This window comes from Salmo salar, chromosome 11 (genome assembly GCF_965601325.2).
Source record: "Salmo salar chromosome 11, fSalSal1, whole genome shotgun sequence".
Classification (NCBI taxonomy): Eukaryota; Metazoa; Chordata; class Actinopteri; order Salmoniformes; family Salmonidae; genus Salmo; species Salmo salar.
Window position 1 is genome coordinate 89423480 of NC_138301.1, and position 21749 is coordinate 89445228.

Here is a 21749-nt window from a genome sequence, read left to right on the forward strand (position 1 = left end):
GGGAGAAACTCCCCAAATACAGCTGTACGAAGCTTGTCGCATCATACCCAAGAAGACTCAAGGCTGTAATCACTGCCAAAAGTGCTTAAAAAAAAGTGCTGAGTAAAAGGTCTGAATACTTATGTAAATGTGATATTTGTTTTACATTTTTTAATAAATTAGCAAAAATGTCTAAATATATTTTTTTGCTTTGTCATTATGTGGTATTGTGTGTAGATTGATGAGGGAAAAAAATAAAATTTTTGAATACGGATGTAACCTAATAAAAAGCCAAGGGGTCTGAATACTTGCCGAAGGCACTGTATATAGTGCACAATACATGTTTTTCTAATGAAAGCACAACAAACCATGGATTAAATTAACGCTTTTATTCACATTTAAATGCACATTCATTTAAAATCCAGATTTTTTTGTTGCAAAGAAAACATTAAAAATATAACATCTGTTAAAACATGATAACCTTGGGGTGTGTACTGTAAGGTGATAGTATAGGTGCAGAGTTTGGAAGTTGGTCCATTTGAGATTTATAGTGCTGGGGTCTGGAAGTGTCTTAGCTCTCCCGGCTCATGTATGGACAGACCACACACACCTGTGCAATGTCATCGTATTCATACGTCCTCTTCAGAAATGTGTCGGTTAGTCTCAGGCCGGATATACTCTGAAATACAAGCAAATGGTAATTAGTTATGGTTATTATCAGCAATACATTTTTAACTATTAACAGTCAAAGTGAGACGTAACATAATAATAAGCCTTGGCTATAACAAGACATCATAAAGGGTCATACATGCTTTGTGGGTAACACTAAAAGCATCCAGGTATAATGCATTGTAAAACTTGTCATGAGCATATATGACCCCATTTAGGCCAATTGAATGTTTAACGGATTTATTGTCAAGGCGAGTGAGTAAATAAAACATTGAAAAGTGGACCTTCTTGCTAAAATACTATAGCAAACTTAGTTCAACAGCTAGCGACCTAATCAACAGATTTTAGCCTCTTGGGGAGGATAAAAGGAGGCAAACTTCAGCCATAATCCGTGAGGAAGTTGTGTCTCTCTTTTTACTGGAGGCTTGAGGACATTCTTTTTGCTATAATCTTTGCTATAATATTGCAACTTTTTATTTTCCAGATTCCATTTTTATTTTGGGGGAAAAGTGAAGTGGGGCATTCATTAAACATGTAATTAAAATGGTATGGCCTTATAATATCTTTTAATCATCTCACAATGACCACACACTAAATAAGAGACAGTTTGAGGCAGTTGAAAATGTTATGGATCGAGGGACATAACATATTATAAGCCTTGTTAAAAGACAAAACCAACACTGTATTACATGCTTGTGACAAGTATTAAAGCTTGATACCTCTCTGCTTTAACCTAAGTGTTACCAAGTATTATAACGTGAATAACTTTCGAAATACCTGCAGTCCCTGGACAGAGGAGAGGAGTTTGAGGGGCAAAGCGAGTGAGGCACTGGGGCTGACTTTGCCTAGCTGTCTCCCTGATACACCACACCAATGGATGGAGCAGGTGTTACACATCTCCAGCACCAGGTCCATGGTCCTCTCACTGCAACAACACACACATATCCAGCCTGGTTACACATCGGTATGTTCTTTAACCAAGCCATCTGACTAATCGGTTGTCATTCCTTCTTGTACATGAATGAAATGGCATGACGATGACAGACAGGGGAGTTGACTAAAGCATATAAAGATCAGTACATGCGTATAGCAGAGTTGAGGTCAATTCCATTTCAATTCATTTAAATTGAATTCAGTCAACTGAATTGAAACGCTACATACCCCAACCCTGGTGTACAATAATATTTGAAGAGTCTGTATGACTATACCTGCAGTTGGTGATTTTACAGGTTATGTCGAAAGGTTCCTCTAGGTTGACAGTGTCTGGGATCATCTCCAGTGATAGCCTGACGTCTCCATAACCTGGAGCCTGGCGGCGACAAGAGGGGAAATAAAATACCTTGATGAAGGTCGACAGACCGAAATGTTGGTACATACATTTTTCGGATTTAACTCATACAATTTTGGACCGATTTTCTTCATGTTAGGCTTACAAGAAGGGCATCATCTGGGACCATGGTTTAGGCCACTTTAGATTGCACTGTGTTTTGTATTTTGTTAATTTTTCGCTTTTTGTGTTTTTGGGTGGTCGTTTGGTTGGTACGCAATTTGTGATGCATTTGTAAACCAATTTGGAAACCGTGTAGAATGACTGCATTACTCAACTGAGAATAAATTCAAATCAAATCAAATTTTATTGGTCACATACACATATTTAGCAGATGTTATTGCGGGTGTAGCGACATGCTTGCGTTCCTAGCTCCAACAGAGCAGTAGTATATAACAATTTACCACACACAAATCTAAATTAAAATAATGAAATTAAGAAATATATAAAATATTAGGACGAGCAATGTCAGAGTGGCATTGACTAAAAGATAGTAGGATAGAATACAGTATATACATATGAAATTAGTAAAACAGTATGTAAACATTATTAAAGTGACCAGTGATTCCATGTTTAGGTGTGGCAGGTAGCCCAGTGGTTAGAGCGTTGGGCCAGTAACCGAAAGGTTGCTGGATCGAATCCCCGAGCTGACAAGGTAAAAATCTGTCGTTCTGCCCCTGAACAAGGCAGTTAACCCACTGTTTTCCGGTAGGCCATCATTGTAAATAAGAATTTGTTCTTAACTGACTTGCCTAGTTAAATAAAAGTTAAATGTGTATATAGGGCAGCAGCCTCTAACGTGCAGCGTTGAGTAACCAGGTGGTAGCCGGCTAGTGATGGCTATTTAACAGTCTGAAGGCCTTGAGATAGAAGCTGTTTTTCAGTCTCTCAGTCCCGGCGTTGATGCACCTGTACTGACCTCACCTTCTGGATGGTAGAGGGGTGAACAGGCTGTGGGTCGGGTGGTTGATCTCCTTGATGATCTTTTTGGCCTTACTGTGACATTGGGTGCTGTCGGGCAGGCAATGTGCCCCCGGTGATGCGTTGGGCAGACCGCACCACCCTCTGGAAAGCCCTGAGGGTGCAGTTGCCATACCAGGTGGTAATATAGCCCGACAGGATGCTCTCAATTGTGCAGCTGTAAAAGTTTGTGAGGGTCTTAGAAGCCAAGCCAAATTTCATCTGCCTCCTGAGGTTGAAAAGGCGCTGTTGCGCCTTCTTCACCACACGGTCTGTGTACGCCGAGGAACTTGAAGCTTTTCGCCTTCTCCACTGTGGTCTCGTTGATGTGAATAGGGGCGTGCTCCCTCTCCTGTTTCCTGTAGTCCACGATCAGCTCCTTTGATTTGTTGACGTTGAGGGAGAGGTTATTTTCCTGGCACCACTCCGCCAGGGCCCTCACCTCCTCCCTGTAGCGGTCTCATCATTTTTGGTAATCAGGCCTACTAATGTTGTGTCGTCTGCAAACCTAATGATTGAGTTGGAGGCCTGCGTTGCCACGTAGTCATGGGTGAACAGGGAGTACAGGAGGAGCCTGAGCACACACCCTTGTGGGGCAGGATCAGCAACTGGGCGCGGCCCGTCAGAAAGTCCAGGACCCAGTTGCACAGGGCGGGGTTCAGGCCTAGGGCCCCAAGCTTAATGAGCTTGGAGGGTACTATGGTGTTGAAGGCTGAGCTTTCGTCAATGCTGCGAATACAATCATCATCTTGAGCTATGCTATTTTCATTGTAATTCTCCAATGAGTAACATTTGGCAACAGCCCAGGTATGACTGACAAGAACAATGACAGCATCAACACCCAACATCATCACCACCACCACTCAACAAATGACCACAAAGACAAACACAGCATTGAGACTGAGAATGTCCTGTTATGCAACAACCATACTGTATACTGTGACTAGGAATCATATACTGTAACTGATAATGTACTGGTACCATTCTCTGTAGCTGGCTTGTCTGCAGCCTTCCTCTTTCTCCTAAGTTGGTCTTCCACACAATGTCCAGTTTGCCGATCACCGTCACGCCCTTGATGACGCCTGCCTTCTCTGCAAACTCTGGCTTGGGCTTCAGACAGTAGAGGTACTGGCGCGTGTCCATGGGCTGCAAGTAAGACATCTTCCCAAATGTAGACGTTCTGGAACACAGCAAGGGTGGAGAAGTCTGAGCTGACACTGAAAACCTATTACCTTTGACATATAGTGGGGCGTCTTCAGCTACACTGACAAAACCTGGCCAAGTGAATGCTGTATTTTGTAAGCAGCATAGTTTCGAAATCAGAAGTCATACAGCTTCCACTTTCTAAATGTTTTAACAAAAAAAGCTGTAAAATAACACTAAAAGTATTGACACTAGAAACTCTTGTTGGTTCCCTTTTTCTTCTTTATTTTACTGCCTTTTTACTGTACAATCCAAACAAAGCTAAAGTGTGTGTGTGTGTGTGTGTGTGTGTGTGTGTGTGTGTGTGTGTGTGTGTGTGTGAGTGAGTGAGAGATGTGCGTCTCCCTTACCCTTCGTCCTCAGTCTCCACAGTGTTGAGCTCGGCGACGTTGTACATCATGGAGGACTCCAGGGACACTTTCTCCATGAACATGGACGACGTGGTGATGTTCTGGATCTGGGCCTCCAGGAACACCTCGTCTGTCTGGGGTCAGGGGTCGGCGCTAACGTTAGACGCTAATACTAACTAGAGGAACACCTCAAAGGATCTAACTGGGCAGCACTTCGACTTCAATCCCCTTTCAATGTATTTATATTGGCCACTCAAGGGGATATTGTAGATTTAATTTAGGCCTAGTGTGTGTCACATTTTTCTGCATACATGTCATTTATACAGGTAGAATCTAGAAAACACCAAAGTACCTGTATAATTTAGGCATATACTGTATGAATGTGTCTGAAATGTTACACATTAGAACCCCAGTAAGACAGGGTTTTTGTTTCTTTGTCAGTCCTATGAAAAAAATCAACCAGTGGGGCCCAAATGGAGTACAGAAGTCTGCTCAGTTTACCTTTGAGGAGTGGATTAGTACTGAACTGAACAGAGGAGTGCTCCGAGATTAGTTCATGCCTTTAATCCAAAGGCTAGTGATTAAGTAGGGACCACAGACAGAAACATTCTGCCAGACTGGGGTTATTGTTACAGAGCAGAGCACCTCTACTTCCCATCTCCCATGCCGAGCCTGACCAGTCATCCAGCCAACCCAAACCCTCAGATCTGACACATCTCAAATAGCACCTTATACCCCATGTAGTGCAGCTATTTTTGGCCATAGCTTTACGTGAACAATGTTTCACTTGATCAGATCTATTTGGACTCTTGAAAGAGTTTCTTTCAGTTAAAGAGTGAAATAAACATATACATTTACAAATCAGATTCATAAATCACCAACTCCACAAACATCATTAAAATGTACAGCCCTTTACATCAGAGATATCATTCAAATCTACATTCTGAATCCAATCCTTCAAAAGAACTGTAGAAATGGAAACCCCACTACAATCATTCAGACCTAGGCTTTGTCTGAAATAGCACCATATTCCCTATAGTGCACTACTTTTGACCAGAGCCCTAAGTAGTGAACTATATAGGGAATAGGGTGATATTTCACAGCCCTACACCAATTTTGTCTAGGGCTGAGAAAGTCCTGTGAGAGATGAGTTAGCAAGAGGGAAAAAGCATCGAAGAGGAAAAGTTAGAGCAACGGCAAAACAGTGGAAAAAGCATTTCATGGACCTTTATTAACGCAGCACGATACCTGTGATTTCCTTGCGAAAAGTAATAGCTCTCTAGTCTGGCTGAAACCAAACTTGAAATCTTCCTGACTTCACAGTCTGGAAAGGCTCTTTTGATGTCGGCATGATGCGTTGATATTGAAGGGGCCTGTGCATTTTCTCCATGTCTTTCTCACTCAAACACCCACATGGACAGCCCCACACAGCTCCCGATCGCTGCCCCCTTCCAATACAACTGTTGGATTTTGAAATCCAAACAACTTAAGGTCTCAACTCAATTTTTTTTTTGAGAGAGAGAACCAATCAAAGCTCAAGCCAATTTCTGCGCAAATATTGTACCATCAACGGGCTCTTGTCCAGAGCAGTGTGTCACAGGTCTCCCTCACATCAGCCAGGCTAATGTACCATTGAGATTTCCTACAGACTTTTATTCCCCACAATATCGTTATGGAGTTTTCAGAAATGTTTCCTCAACACATTGAAAGCTAGCGTGTTAACGTCCATGCATGCCTTTTAATTATTTTGCCTTTTCTCTTGCTCATTGGCTACAGAAAAAGACAGACAGACAGACATTGCTGCAACAAAAATGATTAAGAAAGCGAGGGTTAAGAGCAATGAAAACAGAAAAAAAACTATTACCACGGAACTGAGGTCACTCTAATGGAGAAAATAAAAACACAAGAGACAAACAAATGAAGGTTACATGTCAAATGAAAGTGACAATACATCTGATGCTCTAGAGAATGAAACTACTATGAGAGAATATAAGCACATTTTACTATATGCGTCACCAATGGAAAATGCCTGACCATGGAATGAAACATGACATACAGCAAACTATTTTAATGTCAAATTAAAAACCAATTGCTGAATTGATAGTGGAAATTTATGGAAAAGAAGATGTCACTATGTATGAGTGAAGATAGCTAAAGCATGTTGACAAAGGTGGAAGATGGAAAGTTGAATAAGCTGGTAGGATGACTGTATTTGTCATTGTTTTGGTACAGGTAATAAAACAGTGAGGTAAGTGCAGCTGGGAGAAAGAGAAACAAACATACCTCTGCATTGTAGAACTTGGTTTTGACGTCGAGCGGCTTCAGAACCTGATTGAGAATACATTGCAAGCTAAATTATGCAAATATCTCAAATGATTTCTCAAACGATTCCTCCACTCAACAGCCATAAAAATACTCAGCCATCTTCCTTCACAACATTAGAAAACATAGCCATTTATCTCTGGTAACAGAAAATACTTAAATCCAGGAGCCAACAAATTTGATTCAAAACAGTCGGTATATCTTATACAAAAAAGTATTACTGGAGAAGTTGGATTTAGTTTCATTGTGTGACTCAGAGTACATCCCGTCTGAAACTGAGGATAGTAGGTAGTGAGATTGTTCGGTAGTCGAAAGCCAAATCTTGTGTGCTATTGCCTTTTTAGTTATTTAGCAGACGTGGACCAGTGACATTGTTCAGGGTTGAGGTCCGCTCTTCCAATATAACTCAGTGAGGGGGAATGGGAGAGTTCAAATAAAGGTTGCTTTGAAACTCACCTGAAATTTGAAGAACTTCCTGAAGTACAGCTTCTCTCCGGCCTGTGTGGTATAACTGACTGCACAAACCAAGCTGGAGTAGAGACACAAATTCTTTGCATATTAGCACTCAAATGAACTCCTATGCATCTTTGCAGATGTGTTAATGTAGATTTTCCCCATAGCTGTGTCTCGAGTGACACCCTTTTCCCAGAATTATATAGAGCACTGATCAAAAGTTGGGTAGTATATGGCGAATAGGGTGTCATTCCAGATTGACTCCATGTCAGAAAAGAAAACGTACATGTGAGTCCCAATCTCTTTGACTTCATGGTGGATGACATCATCAATGCAGGAATCAGGCTTCAGCTCTGTGACTGCGTTGTTGGACGCTGATAGGTTTAACCTCTGAGAGCTGGTCTGCAGGTCTGCCTGTAAGACATGCCAAAAAAAAAAAAAAAAAGACTGATTTCACTTAAAGGAGTGTGAATAGGACAAGTGGATTCATCAGAGATGAAAGATGTTTCCATTGGATTGATGTAAATCTGTATTGTACCTTTACTAGTATGTCCTTGACCACCTGGCTGCTGTCATTGTGCACACTAATGTAACTCGAGAAGGTCTCGCCAAGGAATATATTTCTGTGCAGAGGAAAGTTATTACACAAGTGTCACACACAAAGACAACAGACTAACATGCCCACTGAAAATGATTAATATATGGTATACATTTCCATATACAGTGCATTCGGAAAGTATTCAGACCCCTTGACTTTTTTCAAATTGTATTATGTTACAGCCTTATTCTAAAATTGATTAAATACATTTGTTTCCTCATCAATCTACACACAATACCCCATAATGACCAAGTGAAAACAGTACATTTTTATTTTTGCAAATGTATTAAAAATATTAAAAAGTATTAAAAATAAATCCTTATTTACATACGTTTTCAGACCCTTTGCTATGAAACTCGAAATTGAGCTCAGGTAAATCCTGTTTCCATTGATCATCCTTGAGATGTTTCTACAACTTGATTACAGCATTGAAGGTCCCCAAGAACACAGTGGCCTCCATCATTCTTAAATGGAAGAAGTTTGGAACCACTAAGACTCTTCGTAGAGCTGGCCGCCCTGCCAAACTAAGCAATTGGGGGAGAAGGGCCTTGGTCAGGGGGTTGACCAAGAACCCGATGGTCACTGACACTGAAGGACAAGCATCTCTGCAGCACTCCACCAATCAGGCATGTCTGGTACAGTGGCTAGATGGAAGCCACTCCTCAGTAAAAAGGCACATGATAGCCCGCTTGGAGTTTGCTAAAAGGCACCTAAAGGACTCAGACCATGAGAAACAAAATTCTCTGGTCTGATGAAACCAAGATTCAACTCTTTGACCTGAATGCCAAGCGTCACGTCTGGAGGAAACCTGGCAACATCCCTACAGTAAAGCATGGTGGTGGCAGCATCCTGCTATGGGGATGTTTAACAGAGGCAGGGACTGGGCGACTAATCAGGTTCGAGGGAAAGATGAACAGAGCGATCCTTGATGAAAACCTGCTCCAGAGTGCTCAGGACCTCAGACTGGGGTGAAGGTTCACCTTCCAACAGGACAACGACCCTAAGCACACAGCCAAGTAAACGCAGGAGTGGCTTTGGGACAAGTCTCTGAATGTCCTTAAGTGGCACAGCCAGAGCCGGGACTTGAACCCGATTGAACATCTCTGGAGAGAAAACGTAAGGCTGTAATCGTTGCCAAAGGTGCTTCAACAAAGTACTGAGTAAAGGGTCTGAATACTTAGGTAAATGTGATATTTCAATTAAAGTTTTTATAAATTAGCAACAAAAAAAAAAAAAAACGTTTTTGCTTTGTCATTATGGGGTATTGTGTGTAGATTGATGCAATTTTTGGGGGGAAATAAAGGCTGTAACGTCTTTTTTTTGTAAAAAGTCAAGGGGTCTAAATACTTTCAAAATGCACTGTATACTTCCACTACCAAAAATGGAGCGCACCACTGTGCTAATGAGAGTCTCAGCATTCAATCGATTGGTTTGTAGGCCAAACCGTTTGGACGCTACCGTTTGGACGCTTTTTGTGAGAAGACCAATTTTTGGGATGTCGCATGATCTGACAAATACCGCTCTGGCTCTGCTACCATTCACCACAGATGCAAAAGGGCGATGTCGGCGGAAAAAGTCAAGGGGTCACGAACTGCAATGCTGTTGGGTTTTTCACACTCAACAGTTTCCCCGTGTGTTTCAAGAATGGTCTACCACCCAAAGGACATCCAGCCAACTTGGCACAACTGTGAGCATTGGAGTCAACATGGGCCAGCATCTCTGTGGAACGCTTCCGACACCTTGTAGAGTCCATTTCCCCAACAAATTGCTGTTCTGAGGGCAATATTAGGAAGGTGTTTAAAAAATGTTGTACATTCAGTGTAAACAATGATAAAAGCTAGTTGTGTGTGCTTCTCTAGATGTTTCACCCTGTTCTATATACGTAAAAGGGTTCAAAGGGCTATTGTTGTAGTGTTTATTACCCAAAGTTCTGAGGTAGTGTGAGCAACTCTCCCAGCATTAAAGCTTCTGCTCCTCTAATAGTGGATGGGTCCTCCTTCATGAGCCGACCGAACAAATCTCCTGCAGAATGCACGCACACACAAGTCAGGTCTCATCATATTTCCCATCATGTTAGTTTTGTAAATGAAATATTGATGATCAACGTCAATATTCTAAATCTATGAGTAAAAGGCTGCCTTCAGAGGAGTAGTGTGGAAGATACGAGAGCTGGGTGGCATAAAAACATTCACAATTTATTTTCTGTCTCTGAAATATAGTGTTCTAGTCGTTCATCTTGATTTACGGCTATGCCTTCATTTCATTTCTCCATCCTGGTATAAATAGCGTCCCTACCCAGAAGTGTCACTGTGATTTATGGGTTCCGTGGCGTTGGGTTACCAGCCCAGTGCTCACATTGCAGTAGGCAGGCCTCCAAAATGAAAAACACTAAATTATCTTCGGGGGACGATGCATATTAATCAACATCAATATCACAACATCCATGTAAATGTGCTGGGGTTAGCCAAAAGCTAATGTGCACCCGTAGTCCCTGGGCAGGTAAGTGCCTTTACACAGCACACTATACCAATACTCACTAAAACAATACAAAATACAAATACATTACATCCAATAATATATCATTCTAACAACAACAACAACACTATCATCAACTGTCGTCTTACATATGAGGAACCACAGATAACTCGTGTACAGGTTTGGATAGATTTGAGCCATGTTTCAATTTAAATTGAAAACTACAATAATCAGTGCAGCTTCTCAAGTCCATGGGCATTGCATTGACCGATTTTACTGAGTCAAAATAGGACAACGCAATCCCCTATGCCGGCATAGGGGTGGAGGGACAAGACCATGCAGGATCTTAAACACAAGGCTGAGGAAGGAAAGGTCTTATAAACCTGAAGTTGGATAATCCAAACTTGACCGTGTTAACCACCTTCACGTTTCTTAAAATTGTCAAGTTGGAGTCCAAAATGACACCAAGATACATGAAGTTAGACACAACTTTCAGATTCTCCCCATGAACAAGAACAGCTCATTGGGAAAAATCAATGGATTACTTAGAGAAGTACATAAACAATCTTGTCGATATTTAAATGCAGGCAATAATTAGTAATCCATTTAGAAACATGTACCATAGCTTCAGTTAACAACTAGTTGTCTATTTTTTGAGTGTACATACAGAAATGTATCGTCTGCATGTTAACTTGTGGGCAAGCAAGTGGAAGATCATTTATATAGATGGTAAAGAGAAGGGGGCCTAATATTGACCCTTGTGGGACCCCAATGTTATAGTAAATTGAGTCCGACTGAGTGTCCCCCAAAGGCAGCCATTGACTTCTGTTTGTCAGATAGGAATACATCCAACTAATAACTATCCATTAAGGGAGGATAGTTGGATAGGAGGACCTCATGATTCACAGTATCAAAGGTCTTTAAAATCCAAAAAGACTGTGCCGACCTCACCACCTATGTTCAGTTTAGATTTAATGCAACCCAGAAAAGAGCAATTGTCTGTTTCGGTAGAATGGTAAGTTCTGTATCCAAATTGCATTTGATGTATGGAGTTGCCCTGAATGAGGTGATCAGTCAGATGATCAGCCACCCAACTTTCAGCTACTTTTGATAGCACTGGAAGAATGCTTGTAGGTCGGTCATTTTCCACCAGTGTTAGGTCACCAGATTTTAAAAACCGGTATCACTGCAGCAGACTTCCAAGCACCGGCGAAGAACCCATATTTGATGGACATCTAGTACAATAGGGGAATAAAGTGTCTAGACCAAATACATATTTTGTTCTAGAGCTCCTAAAGAAGCTAATAATACTGTCCACTGCTGACGCTGAGACTTCAGGAATTCTGAATATTGGTTTATTACTATCTATGAGAGTGAGAACTGTGGTCTTGGTTGAAAATCTTTGAGCCAGTTCTCTGACAGAGTCAACAAAAAAATTGTTAAAGATGGTGGATATGAAATCGGAGTCTTGAATTAGAATCCCATTAACCTTTAATTCAGGATAATTCAGCTCCTCCCCTGTTAGTTTGCCTTTTCCATCATTGATCACTCTTAAAAATAACTCCACTTTTGCTTTTTTTTATTTTTTTTTTAATTCCTTACCGCCTTATTTCTCAGTGCTGTAAATATACGTCCGTCATCATTCAGACCAGACTTCAGTGCTTTTTGCAAGGAAAGATCCTGTTCTGTCATCTGCCTCCAGAGGTTTTCCGTCTTGGCTTACATTGAAATTTCCTAGTATCCACTTTGTCAGTAGCTGACAAGAGTTGCAAAGAAAAAGCCATATCTCAGACTGGCCAATAAAAATAAAAGATTAAGATTGTGTTCTTTTGCCAGACACTGGAAAGTGGAACTCTACCTAGAAGGCCAGCATTCCGGAGTCGCCGCTTCACTGTTGACATTGAGACTGGTGTTTTGCGGGTACTATTTAATGAAGCTGCCAGTCGAGGACTTGTGAGGCGTCCGTTTCTCAAACTAGACACTGTAACGCACTTGTCCTCTTGCTCAGTTGTGCACCGGGGCCTTCCACTCCTCTTTCTATTCTGGTTAGAGCCAGTTTGCGCTGTTCTGTGAAGGGAGTAGTACACAGCATTGTACAAGATCTTCAGTTTCTTGGCAATTTCTCACATGGAATAGCCTTCATTTCTCAGAACAAGAATAGACTGATGAGTTTCAGAAGAAGGTTATTTGTTTCTGGCCATTTTGAGCCTGTTATCAAACCGACAAATGCTGATGCTCCAGATACTCAACTAGTCTAAAGGACAGTTGTATTGCTTCTTTAAAATCAGTACAACCGTTTTCAGCTGTGCTAACATAATTGCAAAAGGGTTTTCTAATGATCAATTAGCCTTTTAAAATGATAAGCTTGGATTAGCTAACAAAATGTGCCATTGGAACACAGGAGTGATGGTTGCTGATAATGGGCCTCTGTATGCCTATATAGATATTCCATTTAAAAAAAATCTGCCGTTTCCAGCTACAATAGTCATTTACAACATTAACAATGTCTACACTGTATTTCTGATCAATTTGATATTATTTTAAATGGACAATTTTTTTTTTGCTTTCTTTCAAAAACAAGGACATTTCGAAGTGACCCCAAACTTTTGAATGGTAGTGTACATCCTCCGTATCAGCCGTTATTTCTGCAGGTGACCGAACTCCAGACTCTGATGGGGAGCTTGGTACCCTGGGCCGCTTGGGTGTTTGTTGATTCCGGATTGTTTGAATGAAGGCCAGCATTGATGTTTGGCTGCCTTCTTTTGTATTCCGTGGAGAGGTGCACCACCTTCGGGGTCCTTTATAACGTCAGAGTTTACTTCTGGATTATGTTTGTCACTGGTCTCAGTAGCCACTTTCCAAGCTTCATGGGAGCCAAGGAATTATCCTCTTCAACCTGTCTCACGTTCTGTCATTTCAGCTGAGATATGCGATACGTCTGCCCTACTCATGGGGACAGGATTGTTGTCCTGTACATAATTTGAAAATTGATTGCCGACTGGATTTTAGAGGTTAATGTACGAATTGTCTCAATTCATTTTACTGTCGTCATGCCTGGAATTTTAACTAGAGGCTTAACCCCAGTAAAGGAAAGCTAGCTGATTTACACGTTCTCTTGGTAGTCCTTTACACTCGTACCCGTTGGAAATGCCCTATTTGGCCAATGCAATGATAAATGTTTAAATTGGAACGCAGTGGCTGTACCGTAATATGCTATACATGATATCAGACTTCATGCTGTATGGTTTGAACATGAGCACTGCTTGCGACAAGAAGATTCCCCCCCCCCCCCGCTATTTGGGCAACTTTCCCTAAACATTTGACTGAGTGAGGGAAATGCTGTAAATTAAAAGGGCTCAATGTATTTTGAAAGATGAGATGTTGAGGATTATAATAAATACTGCTTTGATGTCATACAAGCGAGTCAAACACCCGTGACTCCAAATGTACACTCCACATTTCCATATCATAAAACTCATATCACATAAAGTGCCAATGTTTATGATTACTGTTTGACGTACAGTTACAAGATGACATGGCGTCACACCCTGGGTTATTCTGAAGAGAATGAGCCTGTTTGTCTACTGTGAAGAAAATTAGCTGCAGCACATGCACCTGAATGCACTCTATAGGCACCAAAATGATGCGTTTACCTGAATTGCCTTGTGAAAACCTAACACTATAATAACATTTTCTATAAAACTTAGCTAGTCATGTTGACAATAGAACAAGCTTTGAAATGATGCCCACCTGACCTAGATTGTGATTTATAATGGACCGTTTTTGGATTGTGTAAACAACAGTAATTGTGTGATGGCTGGGTGTTCAAAACAACTACAAGAGTGCTTGCTGTAGTTCCTCAACAGCACAGCTAGGAGAGCTCAAAAAAGCCCCTTATAGTTGAGTCATAAAAGTGCATTGAAATTATTTAAGGAATGTGCACACTTTGGAGAGGTGTGGCCACTTGGAGACATCAGTTAGTCCTTTCACTCAAACCCTTGTCATTTTTGTTGTCTTATGTTGCACCTACAACACATTTTCCAGGAATATTCTTATCATGCTACTGAATGGATCCAGAGTATTTTCAAATTTCATTAACAACAAATGCAGTGAAAAGCACAGTAAATATAAAATGCACAGTCAGTCTTGTGACAGGTGAACGGTTGTGTCGTCAGCTTCAGTCTAATCAATTTTGCATCATCTCCAAACTGTTCCCTTTCAATTGCTACCATGGTTATGCATATGCATTTCTTCTGTAAGAAACAGAAAGTCATATCCATATAGGCCAATTCCCACAAGCGTAAAGGGTTAACATAAATATTTTTATTTTATTTATTTCACCTTTATTTAACCAGGTAGGCAAGAACAAGTTCTCATTTACAACTGCGACCTGGCCAAGATAAAACAAAGCAGTTCGACACATACAACAACACAGAGTTACACATGGAATAAACAAACAGAGTCAATAATACAGTAGGGGGAAAAAAGTATATATACAGTGTGCAAATGAGGTAAGATAAGGGAGGTAAGGCAATAAAATAGGCCATAGTGGCAAGGTAATTACGATATAGCAATTAAACACTGGAGTGATAGATGTGCAGAAGATTAATGTGCAAGTAGAGATACTGGGGTGCAAAGGAGCAAAATAAACAAATAAATAAATACAGTATGGGGATGAGGTAGTTGGATGGGCTATTTACAGATAGGCTATGTGCAGGTGCAATGATCTGTGAGCTGCTCTGACAGCTGGTGCTTGAAGTTAGTGAGGGAGATGAGTCTCCAGCTTCAGTGATTTTTGCAGTTCGTTCCAGTCATTGGCAGCAGAGAACTGGAAGGAAAGGCGGCCAAATGAGGAATTGGCTTTGGGGGTTACAAGTGAAATATACCTGCTGGATCTCGTGCTGCGGGTGGGCGCTGCTATGGTGAGCAGTGAAATGAGATAAGGCGGGGCTTTACCTAGCAAAGACTTGTAGATGACCTGGAGCCAGTGGGTGTGGCGACGAGTATGAAGCGAGGGCCAGCCAACGAGAGCGTAGAGTTCGCAGTGGGTAGTATATGGGGCTTTGGTGACAAAATGGATGGCACTGTGATAGACTGCATCGAATTTGTTGAGTAGAGTGTTAGGGGCTGTTTTGTAAATGACATCGCCGAAGTCAAGTATCAGTAGGATAGTCAGTTTTATGAAGGTATGTTTGGCAGCATGAGTGAAGGATGCTTTGTTGCGAAATAGGAAGCCGGTTCTAGATTTAATTTTGGATTGAAGATGCTTAATCTGGGTCTGGAAGGAGAGTTTACAGTCTAACCAGACACCTAGGTATTTGTAGTTGTCCACATATTCTAGGTCAGAACCGTCCAGAGTAGTGATGCTGGACGGGCGGGCAGGTGTGGGCAGCGATCGGTTGAAGAGCATGCATTTAGTTTTACTTGCATTTAAGAGCAGTTGGAGGCCACGGAAGGAGAGTTGTATGGCATTGAAGCTCATCTGGAGGTTAGTTAGCAGTGTCCAAAGAAGGGCCAGAAGTATACAGAATGGTGTCGTCTGCGTAGAGGTGGATCAGAGAAACATCAGTAGCAAGAGCGACATCATTGATGTATACAGAGAAGAGAGTCGGCATGAGAATTGAACCCTGTGGCACCCCCATAGAGACTGCCAGAGGTCCAGACAACAGGCCCTCCGATTTGACACACTGAACTATCGGAGAAGTAGTTGGTGAACCGGGCGAGGCAGTCATTTGATCAACCAAGGCTGTTGAGTCTGCCGATAAGAATGTGGTGATTGACAAAGTCGAAAGCCTTGGCCAGGTCGATGAATACGGCTACACAGTACTGTCTCTTATCGATGGCAGTTATGATATCGTTTAGGACCTTGAGCGTGGCTGAGGTGCACCCATGACCAGCTCAGAAGCCAGATTGCATAGTGGAGAAGGTACGGTGGGATTCGAAATGGTCGGTGATCCGTTTGTTAACTTGGCTTTCGAAGACCTTAGAAAGGCAGGGCAGGATAGGTCTGTAGCAGTTTGGGTCTAGAGTGTCTCCCCTTTTGAAGAGGGGGATGACCGCGGCAGCTTTCCAATCTTTGGGGATCTCAAACGATACGAAAGAGAGGTTGAACAGGCTAGTAATAGGGGCTGCAACAATTTCGGCAGATCATTTTAGAAAGAGAGGGTCCAGATTGTCTAGCCCGGCTGATTTGTAGGGGTCCAGATTTTGCAGTTCTTTCAGAACATCAGCTATCTGGATTTGGGTGAAGGAGAAATGGGGAGGCTTGGGTGAGTTGCTGTAGGGGGTGCAGGGCAGTTGACCGGGGTAGGGGTAGCCAGGTAGAAAGCATGGCCAGCCGTAGAAAAATGCTTATTGAAATTCTCAATTATCGTGGATTTATCGGTGATGACAGTGTTTCCTAGCCTCAGTACAGTGGGCAGCTGGGAGGAGGTGCTCTTATTCTCCATGGACTTTACAGTGTCCCAGAACTTTTTTGAGTTTGTGCTACAGGATGCAAATTTCTGTTTGAAAAAGCTAGCCTTAATTTTCCTAACTGCTTGTGTATATTGGTTCCTAAGTTCCCTGAAAAGTTGCATATCATAGGGGCATATCACTGAAAAGTTGCATATCAATCCTATGAATATAGGATTGCTGTGCAGTTTTGTCATAAATTATGTAACCATGGTTCGTGAAATGTGGAGTCCGGCATCTGTTTATCTGTCTGAGTAATACTGATTTCAAAGAGAATCATGATATGTGAATGTGTTGGTATGGGCCGTGGATTTAAATAGCACTACATCAATGCTTTTACCATAGGCTCACTGTGAGCTTGATATTATAATATATAATAAATATATATACACACAGTGCCTTCTGACAGTAATAACAACACTTGACTTTTTCCACATTTTGTTGTGTTGCAAAGTGGGATTAAAATGGATTGAATTGTCATATGTCAACGACCTACACAAAATACTCTGTCAGAGTGGGAGAAAACTTCTAACACAGTAAAACACTAATATATGTTGATTAGATAAGTATTCAACCCCGAGTCAATACATGTTAGAATTACCTTGGCAGCGATTACAGCTGCGAGTCCTTTTGGGTTAAGTCTATGAGCTTTGCACACCTGGATTGTACAATATTTGCCCATTATTCTTTTTCAAGCTGTCAAGTTGGTTTTTGATCATTGCTAGACAGCCATTTAAGTATTGCCATAGATTTAAGACAATTTAAAGGTAGACTCAAAGATATTACGTAGGTGCAAAGAGTAAACAGCAACAACTAAGAGCGTTGAAGCACGTGGCTAAACTTCTCAGCCATTTTGGTCCCATGCCTACCACGCAGTAACAGCGTGAAGCGAAGCCTGCACATGCACAGATACTGTGTGAGAGTGAAGCCTTGCATCTTGCTCATCGCAATATCTGCGGTGCTGCTCATGGCAAAGTCATTTAGCGGAGTCTACCTTTCAATCAAAATTGTAACTAGGCCACTCAGGAACATTCAATGTTGTCTTGGTAAGCAACTCCAGTGTATATTTGGCCTTGTGTTTAAAGTTACTATTCCGCTGAAAGGTGAATTTGTCTCCTAGTGTCTGTTGGAAAGCAGACTTGACCGGGTTTTTCCCTCTAGGATTTTGCCTGTGCTTAGCTCTATTCAGTTTATTTTTATCTTAAAAAACTCCCTAGTCCTTGCTGATGACAAGTATACCCATAACATGACGCAGCCAACACCATGCTTGAAAATATGAAGAGTGGTACTCAGTGATGTTTTGGATTTGCCCCAAACATAGCTCTTTGTATTCAGGACAAAAAATGTATTTATTTGTAATGTTTTTTGCAATATTACTTTAGTGCTTTACTGCTAACAGGATGCATGCTTTGGAATATTGTCATTATGTACAGGCTTCCTTCTTTTCACTCTGTCATTTAGGTTAGTACCCAGCTAGCACATAATATTTTGAGAACCATATTTCTTAGAGCTTGGTGAGAGTATGGTTGTACTATGGTTATTTAGCATACATCCTTCCCACAAATTTCTGAGAATGGTGCAGGATAGCTGTTTGGCTTTGGAAAATTCTCAGCACATTTAAGGAATTTGACAAAACAAACATTTTCTTGGTATTCCATTACTTTAACAGAACGGTTCCTAAAAGTTCAAACATGGTGGCATCTCATTTAAATTTGGGTAATGTTCTAGGAACGTTCTCCAACTGGTTTGACATTGGGAATGTTCTCCAATAGTGGAAATTTCCGTACTTCAGCATAACATTTTCTACAGGTTTCCTCATGTTTCCATTTAAAAAGTCCTGTTCTCAGAACATTAAAAAATAAAAATAAAAATCCATAAAAACCACGTTCTTTGAACGTTACTAATGTTATTTAAAAACATATACATTCCGTTCTCAGCATCAACAAAACTTTTTCTATCCTCTATATTGTTGAGTGTGTTAGGTGTGTTGGCCGCGCCACTCATTGGCCACACCTGATTTAATGAGTGCTTGTTTCCTTTGAAATGGGGTCTGTTTGAATAGACTAAACTGAACAGTTTCGCATGAGTAAAAAAAAGAAACATGGCGTACTAGCTCCATCCTCGTGGACTAATTCCAAGGCTAGAGAACAGAAGATCATAGGTTTGAATCTCACTTGACACCGTGCCACATTAAAAAATAAATGTGTTTGCATGATTAATGCCAAAGCAAATACATTGTCATGTGTCATATCTGTGCTTGGAGTTCAAAACAGTTAACCTAAGCTAGCAGTGTTATTAAAAGTCAAAGTGAAACATAATTACCTTCAAATAACCTATAATTTCCTTTTCTCAGAACGTTAATAAAACCTACCTGCAAAGTTTAACATTTTACCGGTCAGGAAACTTATGGCTTCATTCCCAGATCCAATGCGAAACCAAAAACTAAGGTTCCCAAATGTGCTCGGTGGGTATTGTGGAGTAACTAAAATGTTGTTGTCCATCCTCAGTTCTTTCCTATCACAGCCATTAAACTCTGTAACTGTTTTAATTGGCCTCATGGTGAAATCCCTAAGCAATTTTCTTTCTCTCCCCGAAAGGATGCCGGTATCTTTGTAGTGACTGGGTGTATTGATACACCATCAAAAGCTTAATGAATAACTCCACCATGCTCAAAGGGATATCCTTTTTTTTTTTTTTACCCATCTACCAAAAGGTGCCCTTTTTTGCAATGCATTGGACAACCTTACTGGTCTTTGTGATGTGAATTTCAAGCATAGATTCATACTCGACTGAGGGACCTTACAGATAATTGTACGTGTGGGGTACAGAGATGGGGTAGTCACTCAAGGTCCACGCAACTTTTTATGTGACTTGTTAAGCAAATCTTCACTCCTGAAGTTATTTAGGCTTGCCATAACAAAGGGGTTGAATACTTATTGACTCAAGACTTAAGCTTTTCTCTGTTCTATATTGATATGCCCATGTCATTTATTTTGAATTACAGCTGCAAAGAAAATTGGATAGGCCTAATAAAGATTATACAACTCTACATGTTGGCAGTAAAATAAATCAAGATGCTTACCTGGGAGGTCTCGATCTTCACATGTCACTGGCATGTTAGTGAAGAGAGTGGGTTTTGTTAACCGCATCACTGTGAAAGGCAAAGGATTAAAATAAATAAAAATTAAAAATAAAAAAAAAATTGTTCAGTTAGGGTAAGGCTAGTTTACTTGCAATTCTAGATCAAAATTCCATGTTAACATGAAATAACATGCTATTTGACACTTTAAAGAGCAACGAGTGCCTTTGAAAACGACCTGTGGCATCGACATGAGTCAGAAACCGTTATTCTAGTGTCAAAATGTACTACAAAGTGTAAATAGGATAATTTTGGTCATAAAGTCAGTCTCGTCTAAACGGAGTTTGGAACATCCGTGCGTCACAACGGGTAATGCGTTGATCATACTGACAGCGTCATTGCGCAAACGAGTACGCAGCATCATCTGGATGTGTGCAACAAAAGTTCAACATTCACCTTCTGCTACCATTTCTGTCAAACTGTCTACGCATACAGTTTGACGCATACGTTCGATAAATCCAAAGTATGTACCACACAGAACGCACTACAACTGCCTTTGCGATCCGATGCTGCAAGGCATCGGATGAACGTAATTCTGGTGTACAAAAATGCAATGACGCTGTCGGTGTGATCGAAGCATAAACGAAGGTTGGGTTTTGATGATGTCCATTTTCCCACTAACATGGGGTGAACACCTACGGTGATTGCTCTATATCCAATAGCATAGACAGTGAGACAGACCCGCCCAGCAGCTCCGACTTTGTTTACATACTGTAAGACAACACAAAACATTTTTTTTACTTGAAAAATACTGCCCCAAACACCTTAGTTAGATGTAAAATTGTGCAACTAAAACATCCTCAGCAAAAACATCTAAATTCATTACAGATTTAATGAGATATCTTAGATTCATTCTGAGGATTTTGAGGAAGTGAAATAGGCTTCCACATCTACAGTGTCTCATGGTGGACAAACATCATTAACCAAATGCGTAATAGGTCAGGAAACACACCTCCAAGACTTCTATCTTGTTTTTCCTAATCAGCAACAGAAAAACACACGTGCCAATCGACGAATGGCTCTTAAATTTAGTTTAGGTTAAAAATTGCACTTGGTTCATAGAACCGGGGTTACATTAGTAACTTCCGATAGTCGCTAGATGCTCCGTCTTTTTGAACTGTTTAAGCTACAAAATATTATGACCCCATCACTGAAAGACAAGGAACACATATATACAGTACCAGTCAAACGTTTGGACTCATTCAAGGGTTTTTCTTTATTTGTACTATTTTCTACATTGTAGAATAATAGTGAAGACATCAAAACGATGAAATAACTAGCTACAGGGTGGGTGTCATTTCAATCATAGATATATAATTAATAGAATAGACCTATCCAATCAGACCACTGCAATTTAGCTGGTACACCATTGTAATTTTTACTTCTAATTACTACCACAAAGAAGGCCTCCGGTACACCCAATGTCGAATGTCAACTTAAATGGTTATGCCTACTCTATTATCTATATTTCTATGATTTCAATAGTTTTCCTATGGAGGATTGACAGTATCATTTAAAACATCAGATATTCCCATTCAAGTCAACATTCTCTGATGTGGTACCATTTGAAAGTTAAAATGTAAATGTTTTTTCCATTTTAGTACATTTATCAGCCAAAACACGAGACCCACCCTGTATTCAAGCGCATGTTGTGTCTCAACCAATGGCGGGACAACACAAAAACCTCAGATGATGTAAAATGGGGTCTAAGCTACAACATATGTTAATATGAAAAAAATTCTAACGTTTTAGATAATTGACATTTAAGGTTATAAAATTATACATTTTATTAAAACAATTTTTTTCTAGAAAAAAAAAGAT

General features: G+C 40.7%; 1 protein-coding gene across 4 annotated transcripts in view; it reads right to left on the reverse strand.

Annotated features, from left to right (window-relative positions):
• Nucleotides 1-353: 353 nt before the first annotated feature.
• The window catches only part of LOC106563141 (trafficking protein particle complex subunit 13), a 35752-nt gene continuing 14356 nt past the window's right edge, over nt 354-21749 (reverse strand). For 2 of the 4 annotated variants that reach the window (XM_014128401.3, XM_014128399.3), the window contains 12 exons: nt 19872-19940; nt 9784-9883; nt 7802-7886; nt 7550-7677; nt 7267-7339; nt 6772-6816; nt 6353-6370; nt 4489-4622; nt 3917-4115; nt 1857-1957; nt 1426-1573; nt 354-658 (listed from right to left, as the gene is read on the reverse strand). In XM_014128401.3, the coding sequence (XP_013983876.1) occupies nt 551-658; nt 1426-1573; nt 1857-1957; nt 3917-4115; nt 4489-4622; nt 6353-6370; nt 6772-6816; nt 7267-7339; nt 7550-7677; nt 7802-7886; nt 9784-9883; nt 19872-19940 (1208 nt within the window). In that variant the 3' untranslated portion in view covers nt 354-550. The remainder of the gene's footprint in view (nt 659-1425; nt 1574-1856; nt 1958-3916; nt 4116-4488; nt 4623-6352; nt 6371-6771; nt 6817-7266; nt 7340-7549; nt 7678-7801; nt 7887-9783; nt 9884-19871; nt 19941-21749) is intronic. The other 2 variants (XM_014128402.3, XM_014128400.3) reach the window with 2 other exon arrangements.